Source organism: Pseudorasbora parva, chromosome 16, assembly GCF_024679245.1.
Source record: "Pseudorasbora parva isolate DD20220531a chromosome 16, ASM2467924v1, whole genome shotgun sequence".
NCBI classification, from domain to species: Eukaryota; Metazoa; Chordata; class Actinopteri; order Cypriniformes; family Gobionidae; genus Pseudorasbora; species Pseudorasbora parva.
In genome coordinates, this window is record NC_090187.1 from 13737629 (window position 1) to 13756789 (window position 19161).

Below are 19161 nucleotides of genomic sequence, written 5' to 3' on the forward strand. Positions count from 1 at the left end.
GTGTGTGTGTGTGTGTGTGTGTGTGTGTGTGTGTGTGTGTGTGATGGGTAGGTTTAGGGGTAGGGACAGTGTAGGGGGATAGAATAAAACAGCATTGATAAACATGCTAAAAAGCGATTATGTGTTTTGATAGCACGGCAAAATGGCATACGAATTGGCGTGTCATACATTTTCACAGGCGAGATTCCATTTTCCAAAGTTGTTTGACTGTTGTATCAGTGTTGCCTCTGAACCTTGCATTAAAGTTCTTGACTAAGGAAGAAAAAAAAATGTCCTCTGGAGAAAAAAAGAAAAGCAAAAGAGCAGCACTGTAAATAGAAGGAGGCTGCAAATACCTCTAACTCATAAAAGGGAAGATAAAGAAGAGAGAAAGTGAAACTTTTCTCTTAATCTCCCATATTCCTTGCCCAAACTAAATATATAGTCTTAGTTAAACTAAGGATAGCTTTGCTGACAAAGAAGTTATTCATTTTTCATTCTGCATTTTCTGTCAATATACAGCTCACTTTAAGCGCCATCACTCATGAACTCTCCTGCTGGGAAGAGAAGTAAAAAAGAGGGATATGTGAATAAATAGAAAACTCTTTTCTACTCTCCTACACCTATTACTAGGTGATAGAGATGATATACAGACCTCACATCTCATGTTTTCCAAATGTGAAATCATGAGGGAAGCACATTCCCTTCTCCTCAAAATCCTAGGGGAAGCTAAAGAGAAAAATGGGATCGCTTTTGCGATAACCATCAACTTTTCATTATGCTAGATATGCTAGGAAATAGACTTACAGCGCTTCATCCCGAATTTGGAGGAAATGCAGGTGAAATGAGGGGAATGCAGGTGAAATGAGGTTGCACTTGGGTATCCACCCGCAGCACAGAGTGACAAAAAAAACAAGAACCTCACCACTACTACAGCTCGCAAATTACACTTAAAGTCACTTATCTCACGTACTGGAGTAGTAAAGAACTCATTCATGTGTCAAGAGTTTACAACTAACAGGGTGGGACCACTAAATGCAGCACTACTTTTATATCAGAAAAAGCCCTTCACATCAACTCTGTCTCTTTGACTGTCACAGATGAGGGAAAAGAATAGGGAAGGAAAGAATATTTATAAAATTCCCTGTTCAGGTGTGATTTACGGGAAAACGCAATCACAAAAAATAAAAGGGAAAGTGAGAACAAAAAATTATTTAGCTATCAACCAAATCATGTGTTCCAAATTATTATGCAAGTGACACATCAGTAGGATTTTTTTTTTTTTTTTTTTTTTTTTTTTTTTCTTCAAATAAAATGTTTGTTTGTTTAATTTCTTATATCTTTTTAGATAACTGGTATCAATCTCGGATCTCAAATAGATTGCCAGACATACCTGTACTTGTCGCGATAATATATAAAACTCCTGATGTTAGAGTAACACTTACAGAAGAACAAAATAAAACCTATTTCGTTACCTTTTGGAGCTCGGAAGGATTCAGTTTGAGCAGATGTTTAATACCATCATCATCTGTCCTCGTCAGAGCTCGTTTACCAGTATATTCAGCATCTGCCTCATTTTCGTGATCTCGAGCATATTCTCCAAACTCATTTTCAACATCTTCAATTCAATATTTTGATCACTGACAGCTTCTTGACCACATCCATCATCAAGAGACAGTGACACTAATATCTGATTGTGTTTAGTACTTGCTCTCTGCAGTAAATCAGTAAGCCATTTCAAGTTTTGCAGATTATAATTATTATTGTTTCGTTTTCTGTCAGAGGTAACTATGAGTGAAACGTCACTTCATCATTGCATATCAGACATTGCCACCTTGTGGAATAAAGGTAAATTGCGCCCTATTTCGTCATTATAGTTTAATTTATCATTGTGCAAAAAAATAAATAAACGTAAAATCCTACACACATTGGGTCGTTAGCGAACCTATACAATTTTGACAAAAAACTAGTGAAAAAACAGGCATTCAATTATAATTATATTATTTTTTTCTTGTTATATTGTTTAAAATGGATTGATTGAGGAATACTAAGAAGGTTGATGTCTAACTTTAAAAAATGAATGAGGAGGAGGGTAGTGAATGATGTCTCGGGTCGCTAACGACCCGAGGTATGCATATAAGGGTTAAGCAAGTCATATTTCTCATGCAAGCATCTTTCTGAAGGTGAAAACAACTAACATTTTGCTAAAACTGAATAGAGATTATTGATCTATCAAAAGATTTGTGAGTGATTTTGGGCACAGAAAACATCTCGGTTACGTATGTAACCCTCGTTCCCTGAAGGAGGGAACGGAGACGTACGTTGGAACTGACCGACGAATTGGGATCTGATCTCAGAGACCTATCTACTTCGAGTATGTAAAAACGAGCCAATCGGAGAATGGCATGTGATCCGTGCATTCCACGCTCCGCCCGCAGCGCTGCTATAAATAGGAAGTGGAATGACAGATCAATGCTTTTTTTCTGCTGAGGAGCCGACTAGTGACTGGGCATTATTGAAAATGCTTGTCATGTTAGAAAATGCAAGGTCTTCCCTGAAAGAAATGACATTTGGATGAGAGCATATGTTGTTCTAGAACTTGGATATACCTTTCAGCATTGATGGTGCCTTTCCAGATGTGTAAGCTGCCTATGTAACCTTTCCAGATGTGTAAGCTGCCCCATACAATCAGAGATGCAGGCTTCTGAACTGAGCGGTAATAGCAACTTGGGTTGCCCTTGTCCTCTTTAGTCTGGATGACATGGCGTCCCAGTTTTCCAAAAGGAACTTCAAATTTTGATTCGTCTGCCCACAGAACAGTTTTCCACTTTGCCACAGTCCATTTTAAATGAGCCTTGGCCGAGAGAAAACAGCTGCGCTTCTGGATCATGTTTAGATATGGCTTCTTATTTGACCTATAGAGTTTTAGCAGACAACAGTGAATGGCATGGTGGATTGTGTTCAACGACAAAAATATTCTGGAAGTATTCCTGAGCCTATGTTGTGATTTCCATTAGAGTAGCATTACTGTATCTGATGCAGTGCCGTCTAAGGGCCCGAAGATCACGGGCATCCAATATTTTTGCTTCACGAGCTCATATATTTATTTAAAAATTGAATTGTGTGCGCGCTTACACAGTATAAAGGTTGTGTGCACCCTAGTGCGATTACTGTATTCACATCTGGCTAAAAGACCTGCACCAAGGGATGAAACAAACTTTAGATTAATTTCAGTCAATAGTACAGCCCTAGATAACCTAACAGAAACACAAAACAAATTCTCACCTCACACAAACACACTCTGTCTCACATGCTAAACTGTATCGCATGCATGTGGTAAATGTATACATAGACATATGTAGACATATACATTGCAATGTACAGCCCTGGTTTATCTTTAATGGATTAGCTTATCAATGAATACGGTTTACTAGATTCCCATCTTATTACTTTCCATCAGCTGTGGAGTTGAAGAAGACAATTATTCCATGTTTATTCATGGTGTCATCAAGCTATGCTTTTGTAATTGTTTTGAATAAGCAACCTCTAGCAGCGAAACTTTCTTCAGAGGAATACATTTAAACAAAACGGAATCGAACAGTCATTAATATAAATAATGTTTTTACTGTACAGGTAGAATATCAAAATACAAAAAAATAAATCTTGTTTCTATTGCCAGGATAATGTGGATCTGGGGGATTTGATGTTTTCTCTATGCTACCTGCCCACTGCTGGACGGCTAACCATCACCATGATAAAAGCACGGAATCTGAAAGCCATGGACATCACTGGAGCTTCAGGTATGAGTTCAAACTCAGATTACACATTTTGAAATAATGTATATTACAACATTTTCAATTTTCTCCTTAACAGAATAGTAATGCAGGATTTGCCACTTATGGTATGATAAGCAAGAGTCTGGCTTATAGGTAAATTTTGAAGAGTGTTTAAACACCCCACTGAAAAACACCATGACAAAACACAGACCACGGTTATGCCTGTAGCTTAAATGATTGCAACCATTTTAGTTTGGGTATTTATTTCCTTGGATTGATTTGTGTACAAAAAGAGAACTGTGGATAAACAGGTTATCATCCTAAATGTAAATTAAGATATATTTGTTCATATTTAATATCATTAAATTTAAATTCACTTTATTTTGGAATATTTCCCTAGATCCTTATGTGAAAGTTTCTTTGATGTGTGATGGGAGAAGACTGAAGAAAAGAAAAACTTCCACCAAGAGAAACACATTAAACCCTGTGTACAATGAGGCCATAGTGTTTGATGTCCCTCCAGAGAACATTGACCAAATCAGCCTTCTCGTAGCCGTTATGGACTATGACCGGTGAGAGTCTCACAAACGTTTGTTGAATTATGTTAATGTGCCCTTTCTGTCCAGCATAATTACATGGTATAGGAGTAAATTGAAGTTAAATAAGATTGCTTTCTTAATATTTTATTTTATTTTATTTTATTTAATTAAAAAAAGTTAAGCCCTATGCAAAGCATCTGTTTAATGCTGTTGATAACCACATACGTTAATTTTAACTCCCTCCATTTGAATCCCTCAATATAGCATTAAAAAGATACGTTGAGCCACAAATTTCCCTCTTACCTCTAAACCTACCCATAACCATTCCTTAGGAATATTTAGTCACAAAAAAACAAAAGCAGACAGACAAGTAGAATCACAATAATTTATTTATTGCAAAAATATCAAAAAGTGTTACAAAAAGTAGTCCAAATGAATTGCAGTTGCATTCTCTGGTGGTATATAATAATTAGTATGAGGTACAGAGCAGAATATAAGTTATTAATTGTCCCGATCCATTCTGTGAATGTTTGAATGTTTCTCATTCAAACACACATCACTCAAAACACAACATGTCACAGCAGGTGACAGCCAATGAGTGTTTGATATCACTACAACACTCTGTAAAGCATGTTGTAAAGACTCCTTTACACATGAGCTGTAAAACATGTTGTAAAGATTCCTAGTGTAATGAGTATGGTTTGTAATATTTTAGTTTGCTCTATTATTATTATGCCTGCTACTATTACACCTTCATGTGGTTATGCACCTTGAAACAGACAAAGAATAGGATCCATGTGCAGTTTGGTTTAATTTTAATTATCCACAAACAAATATTGGGTAGCCAGAAAAAAACAGGAAACACAGGACAGCAACATATTACAGCAAAAACCAACAACTGATTACTAACCAGAGAAACATGCACAAAATGACAAGTGGGACCTGTGCAGGTAATTAGTTGCCATGGAATTTAATGATGGTGGCTATGAAAATAAACAAAGCAAGCAAACCGAGAAACAGAAACTGAATACATGAATTGAACATAGAAACAATGTTAAAGGACACTTCAACTTAAAAGTCCAAAACACAAGACAGGGAACAACACTGGGATCATGACACACGGTCCCATTCGCCATAATTCTAAAGACTATCATCTGTCCAATGTCAATTATGGACAATATATACTCATCCTAGGAGTGTGCGATGTTTACAAAAACATTTTATCTCAATATTTTCTGGGATTTTCGCGATAAAGATAATTAGACTATATTTTGCTAAGTGTGTTATTGTGCTTATACCTTAGTGCGGCTGACTCCTAAAGTTTTTAATATGCTTCATAATCTGTGTGGTTTACAACATGTTTTAGAATGTATGCTGATGACACCTATTGAATCATGGCTACATGGCTACACACGGATTCTACAGTTACCTTTCAGTCGGTCACGTTCGACATGTGTCAGAACTGAACGACGAATTGGGATCTGACTTTAGAGACCAATCCTACTTCGAGTGTGTAAAAATGAGCCAATGAAATTTGGCAAGCGATCCACGCATTCCACGCTCCGCAGCGTGGGTATAAATAGGAAGTGGAATGGTAGATCCACGCTTTCTACTTCGGAGCCGAACAGTGCATTGTGCTGTTTCTACGAAGAGTGTTGTTAAACTGAGACTTGTGAGAGAAACCGGAACTGCTTCCAGTGCAGGTGTGACGGCGCGTTTCAGCGAGTGATCGCTTCTTTCATTCATAAAAGGGCTTGTTGGTTCGCTGGGCGTTTCCCTTTCTGAGAGCTCACACAGGCTTGCACCATCGGACTGTGTGAAGCAGCGGTCATTTCCCTGAGTGTTTCAGCACGCTAAAAGAGCAGTTTTCCATTCTAAAAGAGCAACACGGTTTGACCCTACATCTTTTTCAAGACGTCATTCAAACCGTGTATCCCTGGATGCAATTGTTTCCTGTCCTTGTTGACGGCCACGATCGTTCTCGCATGTAGACATGTCATATGTAGACATGTGAGACTGCATTCGTGGGTGATTCATATTCTCTCAGGAGGAGGACGTGGTCACGTCTGCGCATTGTTCGTCGCATCCTTCTCGTTAAGGCTTGAGCGCTCAGCGCGCCGTGTGCCGTTGAGCGGGTCAGTCAGCACTCTAGATGCGCAGTCGAGACTATGAAACCTCGAATGGGGTTGAGTCCCTTCGCCTATCCCCCGATCTAGTTCATTTTCTGGTGCTACCGAAAAAGGTCTACTTGGGCTGATAAGCGCTGGTGACCTGAGGATTACATCGGAAATTCCCCGCCGGGTACGTCCCCTCGGGCCCCCACTCCTCTATTGCATCAAAAGCATCAATCAATCAATCAATCAACTTTATTTATATAGCGCTTTTACAATCACGATTGTGTCAAAGCAGCTTCACAGTGTCAAACAGGATAATATTGCGACAAAATTAGATTTGGCTGTACAGTCGTACTGGAGAAAACAGTGATGACGCCCCCCGGGCGTCCTCACCCACACTCTGCCCAAACCAAGAGTGCTCGCGCAACACTCCGGGCCGCCTCCAGGCCTCCCGAGTCAGGTCGGGCTGGGACAGTACCGGGTCCCAGTGAGTCCTTACTGCCGCCAAACCTTCAGCCCGTGGTCCAGTACTTAGTTTCTCCGGGCCAGGGTGCCCCTAGAACAAGTATCCGGGCATGCTGTGCTGTTCACGGATGCCTCTGCCACGGGCTGGGGGGTCACATACAACAGGCATGCAGTTGCAGGTCTGTGGACGGGGTCTCAATTGCATTAGCATATAAATTGCCTCAAGTTACTGGCAGTACACTTGGCACTTTGCTGCTTCAAGGGGCCGCTACGTGGCAAGCATGTACTGGTCTGTACAGACAGCACCACGGCCGTTGCGTACATCAACCGTCAGGGTGGTCTACGCTCCCGTTGTTTGCACCAACTCGCCCGCCACCTCCTTCTGTAAAGTCAGAAGCAGCTGAGGTCACTTCAGGCCATTCATGTCCCAGGTGCGCTCAACCAGACAGCCAACGAGCTCTCGAGAGAGCCGACACCTCCGGAAGAGTGGCAACTCCAACCCCAGGCGGTCCAGCTGATATGGGACCATTTCGGAGCTGCACAGGTAGACCTGTTTGCCTCTCCGGACTCGACCCATTTCCAGTGGTACTATTCCCTGCCTGGGGGTACCCTAGGCACAGATGCACTGGCGCACAGCTGACCCCGGGACCTACGCAAATATGCGTTTCCCCCAGTGAGCCTTCTCTTCAGCCCCCTTTACGAGGCGCTTCTATGCTCTGAAGTGGAACCTATTCGTTGAGTGGTGCTTTTCCCGCCGGGAAGACCCCGAAGGTGTTTGATTGGTGTTGTGCCAAAGGTGCAACACCAATCAAACAAAGGTTTTGTTGAGAACAAGCTTTTGTTGAGGTCTTGAGAATAATATGTCACTTAACATTGCATTTACCTCAGGAAAGTTATCCAATGTACAGTCCCTGACAAAAGTCTTGTCGCTTGTGTACAAATTTACCTAAAGTGCCGCTAAAATATATTTCTAATCGAGATATTTTACAAGAAATGGCTCATTTTAATCCCACCAGCTTTTGTGATAAAGTTTCAGTGAAAAACTAAACTTTCAAAAAGTATTCTAATATTCACAGCTTGGTAAAGCCCATTGAGTCAATTTTTGCAAAGACATAAGTATTGTCACCTTGTCATATGAGCTTCCCCTGTGACTAATAATGGATCAATTAGGTCTCAAGTGTGTATAAAAAGAACCCCAGTACGCTAGACCTTCACATCAACTGCAACTAGACCTCTGCAAACATGCCTAAGATTCACCCTGAGACTAAAGTTTTGATTATCAAGAGGCTGAAGACCAGATCCACTGCTGATGTGGCAGACACCTTCAATGTGACTCAGCGTCAAGTACAGAGGATAAAAAAAAGATTTGAAGAGACTGGAGACGTTTTTGACAAGCCCAGGTCAGACAGACCCCGCAAGACAACTGCTCGAGAGGACCGTTTGTTGGCTCGAAAATCCAAGGCCAGCCCATTTTCCACTGCAGCAGAGTTCCACGAGACCTGGTCACCTGAAGTCCCTGTGTCAACCAGAACTGTTTGTCGGATTCTGTCTCGAAATGGCCTGATGGCCTGAAAAATCATGGTCTGGGGTTACATCCAGTATGGGGGTGTGCGAGAGATCTGCAGGGTAGAAGGCAACATCAATAGTCTAAAATACCAAGAAATCTTAGCTACCGCTTATATTCCCAACCATAAAAGAGGCCAAATTCTGCAGCAGGACGGTGCTCCATCGCATACTTCCATCTCCACATCAAAGTTCCTCAAGGCGAAGAAGATCAAGATGCTCCAGGATTGGCCAGCCCAGTCACCAGACATAAACATCATTGAGCATATGTGGAGTAGAATGAAAGAGGACGCATGGAAGACGAAACCAAAGAATATTGATGAACTCTGGGAGGCATGCAAGACTGCTTTCTTAGCTATTCCTGATGACTTCATCAATAAATTGTATGTCCTTCAAGCTCATGGAAGTCATACAAGATATTAAATTTGGATCTCACAGCGTCACAACTTAATTTGCTGACATATTTTTGTATTTGCAGTAAATTTGTTACATTTCTGTATAGGCGAAAAAACTTTTGTCTTGCCAAAATTTGACCTTTCTGTCTTGATTAAATGATAAATATTTCTTCTGTGAAAATTATTTATTTCAGTGCATTAAACATCATTTGGGAGGGTTTTAGCTTTTCATATGAGCTATTTCTAACACCAATTGATTAATTAAAAGTCAGGTTAATATCAGGTATTTCTAGAAAATAGATAAGCGACAAGTTTTTGTCAGGGACTGTATTGTTTATATTAGTCAATGCATTAATTAACGTTAACTAATGGGACCTTATTGTAAAGAGTACTCACAAAGGGGTACAGTATGTGAGCCTCAACATGGCATCATTACTTTACGTAAACATACACGCCACTTTCTAAAGCCAAGTGGCGTGTTATCTGTACGCATTTTGAGCTATCCGCGTGTATGTCTACGCCATGTGATTCCGCCAACCTGATCTCACAGAATTAATATTTATAGCCTAATTAGATATTTTGGAGCAACTAACTCCACTTCTACCCTAAACCTACCCACTCTTATCAATATAAAACACATAACAGAAGATGCACAATAGCGTCTGCCAGTGAAAACACAGAAACCCGGAAAATTCCGTTTGGCCTGGAAGCCTTGTCTCACAAATAACGGAAATTTCCGTGTTTGGCGGGGAAAGAATTAACGTGATGGTTATCCTGTCGACATGTGAGCACACTGCGGTACCGAACCTAAGACTGTAGAAGGTGGTCTGAGTTTGGATGCACAAGAAACTCAGGTGCAATTTGTGCGAATGTGAAAGCAACTCTATGATGAATCATTAGTTAGTAAAACATGTAACAAAACAAGGTCCTGACTCTCTATGGTAATTAAAAATCCCAGGTTGTCCTTCGGTAAAAAGAGTAGGGGTGTAACCCCGGCATCCTGGCCAAATTTGCGTTGGTTCCCTGTCAATCATGGCCTCCTAATCATCCCCATATACTGATTGGCTTCATCACTCTCTCTCCTCTCCAACAATCAGCTGGTGTGCGGTGGGCGTTCGGGCACAATATGGCTGCGTCGCATCATCCAGAGGATGCTACACATTAGTGGTGGTTGAGGAGATCCCCCCCTTCAAAATGTAAAGCGCTTTGAGTGCCTAGAAAAGCACTATATAAATGTAACTAATTATTATTATTATGTAGGGGATCACAGTGGCAATGATTTATCTTAGACATGAGCGAGAGTGAGCGTGCAGTATAATCATGCATAATGAGTGCAATCTGAGTGGCAAATGAATGGCTCATAATCAGCTTTCTCAAAAGCAATAGTTTGCTAGCCTTAGAAAGCTGCCTTCATGCGATACACATATAGTTTTATTTAGAGCCCCGCACGGGCTTAAATCTAGGCCATAGCCTGGCGCTGCCCGAGATGCTGAGGCCCTAGCCTGGCCCGTGTCCGACAGCTTATCAAAATTATCTGGCCAAGTTTTTCCCTACCACAATAAAAAGGCATTTTTGACAAGCTAAGGCAGGCTGATGCTGCTCAAAATGGCGCTCACAAACAAAAGAAGCTACATAATCTACAAAAAAGCTAATTAAAAATAAAAACATGCAGGTTATCTTACCTTTCACCTCTCCACAAAATGAATGTAAATCTGATCTTCAATTCCCGTGCTATATACACATTTAATGTAATTCACGTCAACGAAAGCAATAGATATGAGCTGCATTTTATTCATCAGCTCATTTCAAGATCTAAGGCCGAAATAGGAGAAAGAGCGACCTAAGCACTGGTAAGATTATTTTCATTCGTTTTATTGAAAATGACGGTGTTTTTGAGCATCTAAGTCTTATTTTTAGTTTCACTATGGCCGTTTGTATGTTGGCTTGCTTTAGCCTACTCATTTGCGTATCTATCGTATTGTCGTATCTGACTACATGTCATATAGCCTATAACACTCTCTTACATGTTTATTGCATTTACACTTGTCCAGTTTCATCTGAAATGCGTCCCATATCACCGTCTGAATTGGTCTGACTGAGTGATCAGATTTAAATCAGCCGAGCCGTAGGAACGCTTGCTGATAATGCTGCTGGTGCAGCCACGGATTCTAATCACTGTGCAAGCAAGTCTTGAATATGAAAAACGGCCCGTGTTTGAGTTATGATGTAAAAATTGTCCCGAAGCCCAACCCGGCCCTAGGGCCGTACAAAAGTTTGGGCCCGTCGAGCTCTTGCAGAAATGCAGGGCTGTAGTGTCATTCACTCTGCTTCTCATAATACCACCAAATTAATAAAAAATATATATTTTTTTTTACATGCAGTGTGCACATTTCTGATAAACGCAAAGTAACCAGTGTTTGATAGGTTCAGATTCGGAGTGCAGCAAAGTGTGACAGCCCTCTGTTTTTTTTTTTCTAGCAACATTTCTGCAAGAATTAGTATTTTGCTGTTTCTTTTCACAGTGTAGGTCACAATGAGGTCATCGGTGTGTGCCGAGTAGGTAATGATGCAGAGGGATTGGGAAGAGAACACTGGAATGAAATGCTGACTTACCCACGCAAACCCATCGCACACTGGCATCCTCTCATCGAGGTAAGAACACATAGACTTCCTTGTTCTGCTCATGCAGGCTTGTGCAAAGGGCCTAATACATTACACGAGGCATGCAACTGAACTTTAAATGTAAAAACTGATTTTTTTATTTATTTTTATATTCTTTTTGAATCCCTTCTGTACTTTTACAAAGACAGCAGACATATTTTCAAAGTCCAGTGTGTACTGTATACATCTTTTTCACTGGCTTTATGGTTATATGAATCGAAAATTATAGGACAGTGGTTCTCAACTCCTTTTTAAAGGTAAAAATAACTAGAAGAGAATAACACTGGAAGCCAGAAACATTAAAATGACAAATGGCCATGCCCGCTGTAAGGGATTAAATAACTCAAAGGGGTATTGCATTACAGTGAACGGAACCGCAATACATATTATATTATTCAAAATTAAGCTTTTTACACTTTATCATCTATTTGTCCACTGATACGTTGAAATTAAAGTACACTATCAATCTTGAATCGTGATATTACCTGTTACAACGGCAATACTATCAATTTTATGTTCACTGTTTATGAGTTTAGGTAACATAATCAATCAGTTTGAGGCAGTAACTTATAAACACAAAGCCCAAGACACTTGTACAGATGAAAAATTAAACAAAGGTTTATTGAGCTATTCTAAAACACAAAACTATTCTAATGAAAACACGAACAGAAGTTCCACGTTCATACATGTACAGGAAAAGGGAGGTTTGTTAACGAAAAATAATGGAGTCCCACGTTTCGTTCAGACGTGATTCCTAGCCACAACCTGAGGATCAATATACTAGCAGTTCTAGATTCAATTTTTACCAGTTCAGCCAAAAAAGACATGTACCTGCGTGTGAATGCTCCTATGAGCATGGGTTTCTCTCAGGACAGCGTTTGTTTGGCTGGTAGTCAGTTGTGGTGTTAGGAGGGACGACTGGTTGGTTTTACGGGGCAAGCCGATTCCTGGGTGGCGTTAACTGGTTGCTACGCGATGGCCGTTTCTCTGAGTCTCGGTGTGCAGTTGCACAATCTACAGGAAGTCTTCTTCGGTGAGGTTCAAACCGAGTTTTAGAGTTTCGTGGAGAGCTCTTGGTAGCTCGGACGGCAGAGAAGTGGAAAGGCCAGCACGCACCAAGGCAGGGGTCCTTGCAAAACCATGGCAATCGAGCATAAACACGAGGCAATGCAAGAAGGAAGCACAAAGCATGATATCTTGTTTGCCTGGGAGTTTTAAGCAGACCCCAAGGTCCCTCCTTGGGGTTGTCTCCGGCCAATGAGATATTGTTGTGGGCGGGTGTCCCGTCCACTTCTCCTATTCATGCATATCCTTAGTGTAATGTCCGATTACACACTTTTAAGTTTTCCTATTGTGATCCCAGTACATTTTACACAAATTTACCTTGCATCAAAATGATGAGAATCATTTATCCATCACATAGACATCAAACAGCTTGCTATTCCCATTATGGGAGTAGAAGATATAGGATTCGGAGAGGGGGTCTCTGGAATGATTTGTTGTGTCGACTCGCTGCTGGAATATACATATTCCTACACCACTCTTACCTGAAAAATGAAGTGAATACGATATGTTCTCAAAGGTTTTGCCAGACTGTAAAACGTTATGTTTATATAAATGTACCTGCATTTTTCAGGGGTGTATGTAGTAAATCCACTAGACTAAAGATGTTTTTTTTTGTTGTTGTTGTTGTTGTTGTTGCTAGTTTCTGTCTGGCGCAGTTATAATTTTCACGACCTGTGCCACATTGTTTAAGTAACAAATGCATTTGCACCAATTTGTGTGCCAATGGGCGAGCTGTTCTGAAATATATCCATCCATCCATCCATCCATCCATTATCTTCCGCTTATCCGGGCCCGGGTCGCGGGGGCAACAGTCTAAGCAGAGACGCCCAGACTTCCTTCTCCCTAGCCACTTTCTCCAGCTCCTCCGAGGGAACCCCGAGGCGTTCCCAGGCCAGCCGGGAGACATAATCCCTCCAGTGTGTCCTGGGTCTTCCCTGGGGCCTCCTCCCAGTGGGACGTGCCCGGAACACCTCCCTGGGAAGGCGTCCAGGAGGCATCCGAAATAGATGCCCGAGCCACCTCAGCTGGCTCCTCTCGATGTGAAGGAGCAACCGCTCTACTCTGAGCTCCTCCCGAGTGACCGAGCTTCTCACCCTATCTCTAAGGGAGCGCCCAGCCACCCTGCGGAGAAAGCTCATTTCAGCCCCCTGTATCCGGGATCTTGTCCTTTTGGTCATGACCCACAGATCATGACCATAGGTGAGAGTAGGAACGTAGATTGACCATTAAATCGAGAGCTTCGCCTTACGGCTCAGCTCCTTCTTCACCACGACAGATTGGTAAATCGCCCGCATTACGGCAGATGCTGCACCGATCCGTCTGTCAATCTCCTGTTCCATCCTTCCCTCACTCGTGAACAAGACCGCAAGATACTTAAACTCCTCCACTTGAGAAAAGAACTCTCCACCAACCTGAAGTGAGCAAGCTACCCTTTTCCGACTGAGAACCATGGCCTCGGACTTGGAGGTGCTGATTCTCATCCAAGCCGCTTCACACTCGGCACAAACCGTACCAGTGCATGCTGAAGGTCCTGTTCTGAGGTTGCCAACACGACAACATCATCCGCAAAGAGCAGCGCCGAAATTGCGTGGTCCCCAAACCGGACACTCTCCAACCCTTGGCTGCGTCTAGAAATTCTGTCCATAAAAATTATGAACAGAAATGAACAGCTATTATGCCCATGCTCTTTTATATTTATTAGAGGTTGAATTCAAATTAAATAATGCCAGTAAAAACGTTTGGTGCACCCAAACAAAATCTTACTGAAAGCTAATTTTTTGATATATCAACCTAAAACTTGTCTTGTAGTTTTAGAGTAAAACATGTTTTGTAAAATGCATATTATTATAAAATATGTGTAACAAATTAGTTACCAAAAGTTAACAATAGGTCCGCTTTGCTTCAGACATCAAATAGTGTCTCGTTTGTTAACATCAGTCAATGCATTAACTAACAATGATCAATGTGTTTGATAGCATGTATTATTCTTTGTTAATATTAGTTAATTAAAATACTTGAATGTTCATTGTTTTTTGATGTTAGTTCACTGTGGAATAAGTATTGTTAACAGATAACTTTATATATTATAGCTTATATATAACCTTATAACAGATAACTTAAAAATGATTGTTAACTTTTGATTTAAATATTTTCCTATCCTAATCCTACCCAATACATAAACTTAATAGCTACAAAACAAACTATTAACTTTCTTGGTTTATGACTCCAGAGTACAAGTAACACTGAAGCAATATTGTAGTAATTTAATAAACTAGGTTATCTCTACAAGAGATGACGATTATTGATGACACATGCTGTTAACAAGTAGAGTCACTGAAGAGAAAAACAAGAACAGAAAAAGGAGAAGAGTAGACACGACAATTACAGACATAAATTATTTGTCATAAATTGTCAACCACATTTTTGAGTGAACCTACTTTGTTAATTGACTACAACATTGCTTCTACATTCTGTAAATGAACACTGAGCCGTGTTCATTAAAGGGGGGGGGTGAAACACTCAGTTTCAGTCAATCTCATGTCAATCTTGAGTAACTATAGAGTAGTATTGCATCCTTCATATCTCCGAAAAGTCTTTAGTTTTATCATATTTGTAAAAGAAATATGGGCTGTACCGAGTCTTTCCGGAAAAAACCGAGCACCTGGAGGCGTATCGTGTGGGCGGAGCTAAAGAATGACGAATGTGCACAAAGTGGTGATGTCCTCAAGCGTGGAGAAACCCATGCTATCTCAGCTAATACAGATAATGATCCACAATCAAATCTGAGGCTGAAATAAATTGAACAGGAGAAACGGCAACATCAGGATGTCCGTCTCTGTGGTATGTACTGTATTTAGGGGGCTTTGTGTGTCTTTACGCACAGTTTATAAGGACATGATTCGGTTTATGGACTATTGTATGTGACTAGACCTTAGAGGTAGCAAGCAAAACGGTTTTGCACGTCAGAGTCAGACTAGTGTTATACAGAAAAACAATGGAGTAACCGTTAGCGCATTTGAATGACGAAGCACGCGATCGTATCGTTAATGATGTTTACTCATACGACGGTAGCCAATAGCAGAGACATTTGAAGTTGATTTACTCACCGGCTGCTTCCAAAGCAGGACCGACCCTTTATCGCTGGGACCGCTCCGTCAAAAACACACTTCTTTGGTATGATTTGGTGAAGTCCTGTGACAGCAGTGACCGTGGATATCCACTTTGCGACGCGACTGAAGCGATGCCTTGAAGCTTCCCGTCATTTCTGCGTTCAAATCGGTTCAAATGCAGCGCTGCCTTCCCGGAATGCTGTGCTGAAGCGTTGAAGTCGCTCGACGTCACCCATAGGAATAAAGTGGAACGCGGCGCGTCATAAGTGTTCACGGACAACTGGATCTGCACCTGAGAGACTGTTTACGGCGTGCATTTCCTCTCTCTCCCTCTAGTTACGCGCGCGCGCACCCTTCCGGGAGAAGAGCCCGTACAGCCCATACAAGGACCTTCCGATCTATTTAACGTCAAATAGACCCATACTCGAAAAAAACTCGCCGAAACTTGTGAGAAACCGGAAGGAGTATTTTTAACACAGAAATACTCCATCAAACGTCCAACATTAGTTTTTTGAAACTTTGTCTATGTTTAGGATGGGAATCCAAGTCTTTAAAGGTGTAAAAAGCTCAGTATGCATGAAACAGCATTTCACCCCCCCTTTAAACACTGAGGATTTGTCTGTGCATAGTCTGTTTGCCTATTTATTTATTTATTAAGCAACATTTCCCTGAACAATTGAGTGCAGGTCATAGTGATCCTGCAAGAAAAAAAAAATCATACTCAAAATATCAAAGATACTCTTCATTTGTTATTCATTTCTTTTCAGAAAAGATTCAAATTCACGTGGGGAAAATAAAAGATTCACACTCTTAGAAACAAAACTGACCTTAAAGAAAGGTCAGAATTTTCCAGATATTCTCTGAAAACTATCTAGAGACTTTATTTAAAGCAACATATCCACTGTATACATAGCTCTGTCATTTGTGGCACTGCAGGGAGCTAGAACAAATTAAAAAAAAAAAATCTAACAGCAGATGGTTTTAAAGGCCGAGGTGAAGCGTACTGTGTGTTTTTGTTTAGTTTTTGCCTATTAAAGGCCCACTTATTTTTAACACTACACTCCCACTTTAGATCTCATATACTTCAGCATGAATTATTATTATTATTATAAGTATTATGATTAATAATAATAATGAACCAAAATTAGCTCTATTTTAGGACTATTTATTTCATTCTCATTCAAACTATTTTTAAATAGTTTATTTTTATTTTGTATATAAATAATAAATTCAGTCCCATTTTGTGTTTTCAGCTTCTGTGTACTAGTATATAAATTAATCTTATGGTACAATGCACTTATTGTGTTCATACTGTGCATGCTTTTACATGGTACATGGTAAAAAATACCAGCATGTAATTACAGATATTAATTTACACAGTAATTAATTTATGTTGACCATTCCTTTATCACTTAAACCACTGTAAAACCGCAAACATCTAAACTTACTGATATAATAATAAATAATAATAATAATAATAATACATTTTATTTATAATGCACTTTATATTTAACAAAATCTCAAAGTGCTTCAGAATTAAAAACAATCAACAACAATAAATACATAAGTAAATAAATAAAATAAATAAAACTGAAAAATTAAGAAGTAACAAATCAATTAAAAACTCTGCTAAAATATATCAGTATAACTTACAGATATCCCACCTCAATCGCACATTGTACTAAACAACTATTACAACGTTTTGACATTCTTCTTTCAGAGAAATACAATCTGGGTTATTTTTAAAAATGTCCTGGCTAATTCAAGCATTATATAGGCAGTGAATGGCAGCTTAAAATTTGGAGCCCAAAATATGCAACCATTAATTATAAAAGTAACCCGTATGCCTCTGGGGGGTTTATAAAAGCCTTCTGAAGTGATTCGATGGGTTTGTGTAAGAAAAATATCTATATTTAAAACTATAAATTAAAATAGGCCTATCTAGCTTCCAGTAGACTTCAACTTACGAAGAAAGTTTAACACCTTTTGTAGTGCAAAACGCTTTTTCTACGTCTGACATCATTGCTGCACCAGTTAGGCGTTTTTATTTTTATTTATTTATTATGTTTTTTTTTGGGTTTTTTTACAAAAAAAAAAAAAATTCACTTCAGAAGGACTTTATTAACTCCCCGGAGCCATGTGGACTACTTTTACAATGAATGGATACACTTTTTTGGGCTTCAAATTTTGGGCTGCCATTTTCTGCCATTATAATGCTTTGGAAGAGATAGGACATATTTTACTATAACTGATTGTATTCATCTGAAATAAATTATAATATACACCTTGGATGGATTGAGGGTGAGTAAATCCTAGTACGTAATTTTCATTTTTGGGTGAACTATCGCTTAAATGCTAACATGCTGTTGAAATACTTATAAGTGCATGATTTGTGAACCTTGAACTTGTCCAGTGCAGTAATGTTCAATCATGACCGATTCAGTTTTGAGTGAACCAAGATGACTATAGTGCTTTGTTCTCCTTTGCTCTCTGCAGTATCACAGTACTGGAGGGGGAAGCCAGGGGGGTTCCTGTAATTCCTTGAAGGCTCCTCCATCACCATAACCCGAGGTCCAAGTTCTCATCTTCAGACCATCAAGAGAAGAGAATTCATGCACAATATGTTCTGTCCTGGAATCCAGAGGTCCAAGATAAGAGAGCTCCAGTAGGCTGTTCCTGACATCAAAGGGAATGGTGTGCCATTTTCCTCTACCTGTGCTCCTGGAAGTCCTTCCACTGCATGGGGATACTTGATTGTTTCAGCTGCATGTTGAGTGGTCACACACTGTATGCTTATTTTGTGCTACTCATGGTGAATTGGAAAAGAAATTTTAGTGGAAAATAGTGGAAAAGAGTATTTTTTATGTTGTTCTCAAAGTTTCGATTCCAAGTTAATGTTTTCTGAATCAGTCTCGGTATGTGTTTTAAATGGAGTGTGTCACGCAATGCTCTTGAGGTTAGAATGTCAATTTCCCTTTTTAATTTATACCCTCCCACAGCGCATGAGTGTGTTTTGGTGTGGTAAAGTTCAAGGTGTTCTCTGTTTCTTGTTTGAAATGCTCTGTGGATTTTGTCATCAAGCGTCATGGTGGTGAACTGTTTACAGACTTTGCAAGTAAAATGTTATTTCTCATGTTATTAAACATCTATTTCTTACAAAACTAAGCTTGTTGAAATGCATTTTTTTCTGGATTACTACAATCATTGTGTAAGTATAGTATGCATGTGGTTTAAGGTTTCTACACTTAAGATTATCTTGGAGGAGTTTACATTTTTTCTATTGATTTTCAATTTTCTCAAATTGTTGCTTTCATGTAATCCTTTGCTGAATCAATGAAAAAGATAACCACTTTAAAAGGAATGTTTTAGTGAAACATCCAAAGTATTATACTGTACAAACTCCCTATTATACTGTACAAACTGTCCCTACCCATTACAGAAAACGTTATGCATTTTTACATCTTCAAAAAACGTAATGTAGTAGGATTTATAAG

The 19161-nt window shown here is 39.8% G+C and overlaps 1 protein-coding gene across 2 annotated transcripts in view; it reads left to right on the forward strand.

Moving 5' to 3' along the window:
* syt9a (synaptotagmin IXa) overlaps positions 1-18822 on the forward strand; it is a 64385-nt gene extending 45563 nt beyond the window's left edge. For both annotated transcript variants that reach the window (XM_067419713.1, XM_067419712.1), the window contains exons 4-7: positions 3659-3779; positions 4156-4327; positions 11354-11483; positions 18164-18822. In XM_067419713.1, the coding sequence (XP_067275814.1) occupies positions 3659-3779; positions 4156-4327; positions 11354-11483; positions 18164-18232 (492 nt within the window). In that variant the 3' untranslated portion in view covers positions 18233-18822. The remainder of the gene's footprint in view (positions 1-3658; positions 3780-4155; positions 4328-11353; positions 11484-18163) is intronic.
* Positions 18823-19161: the final 339 nt, after the last annotated feature.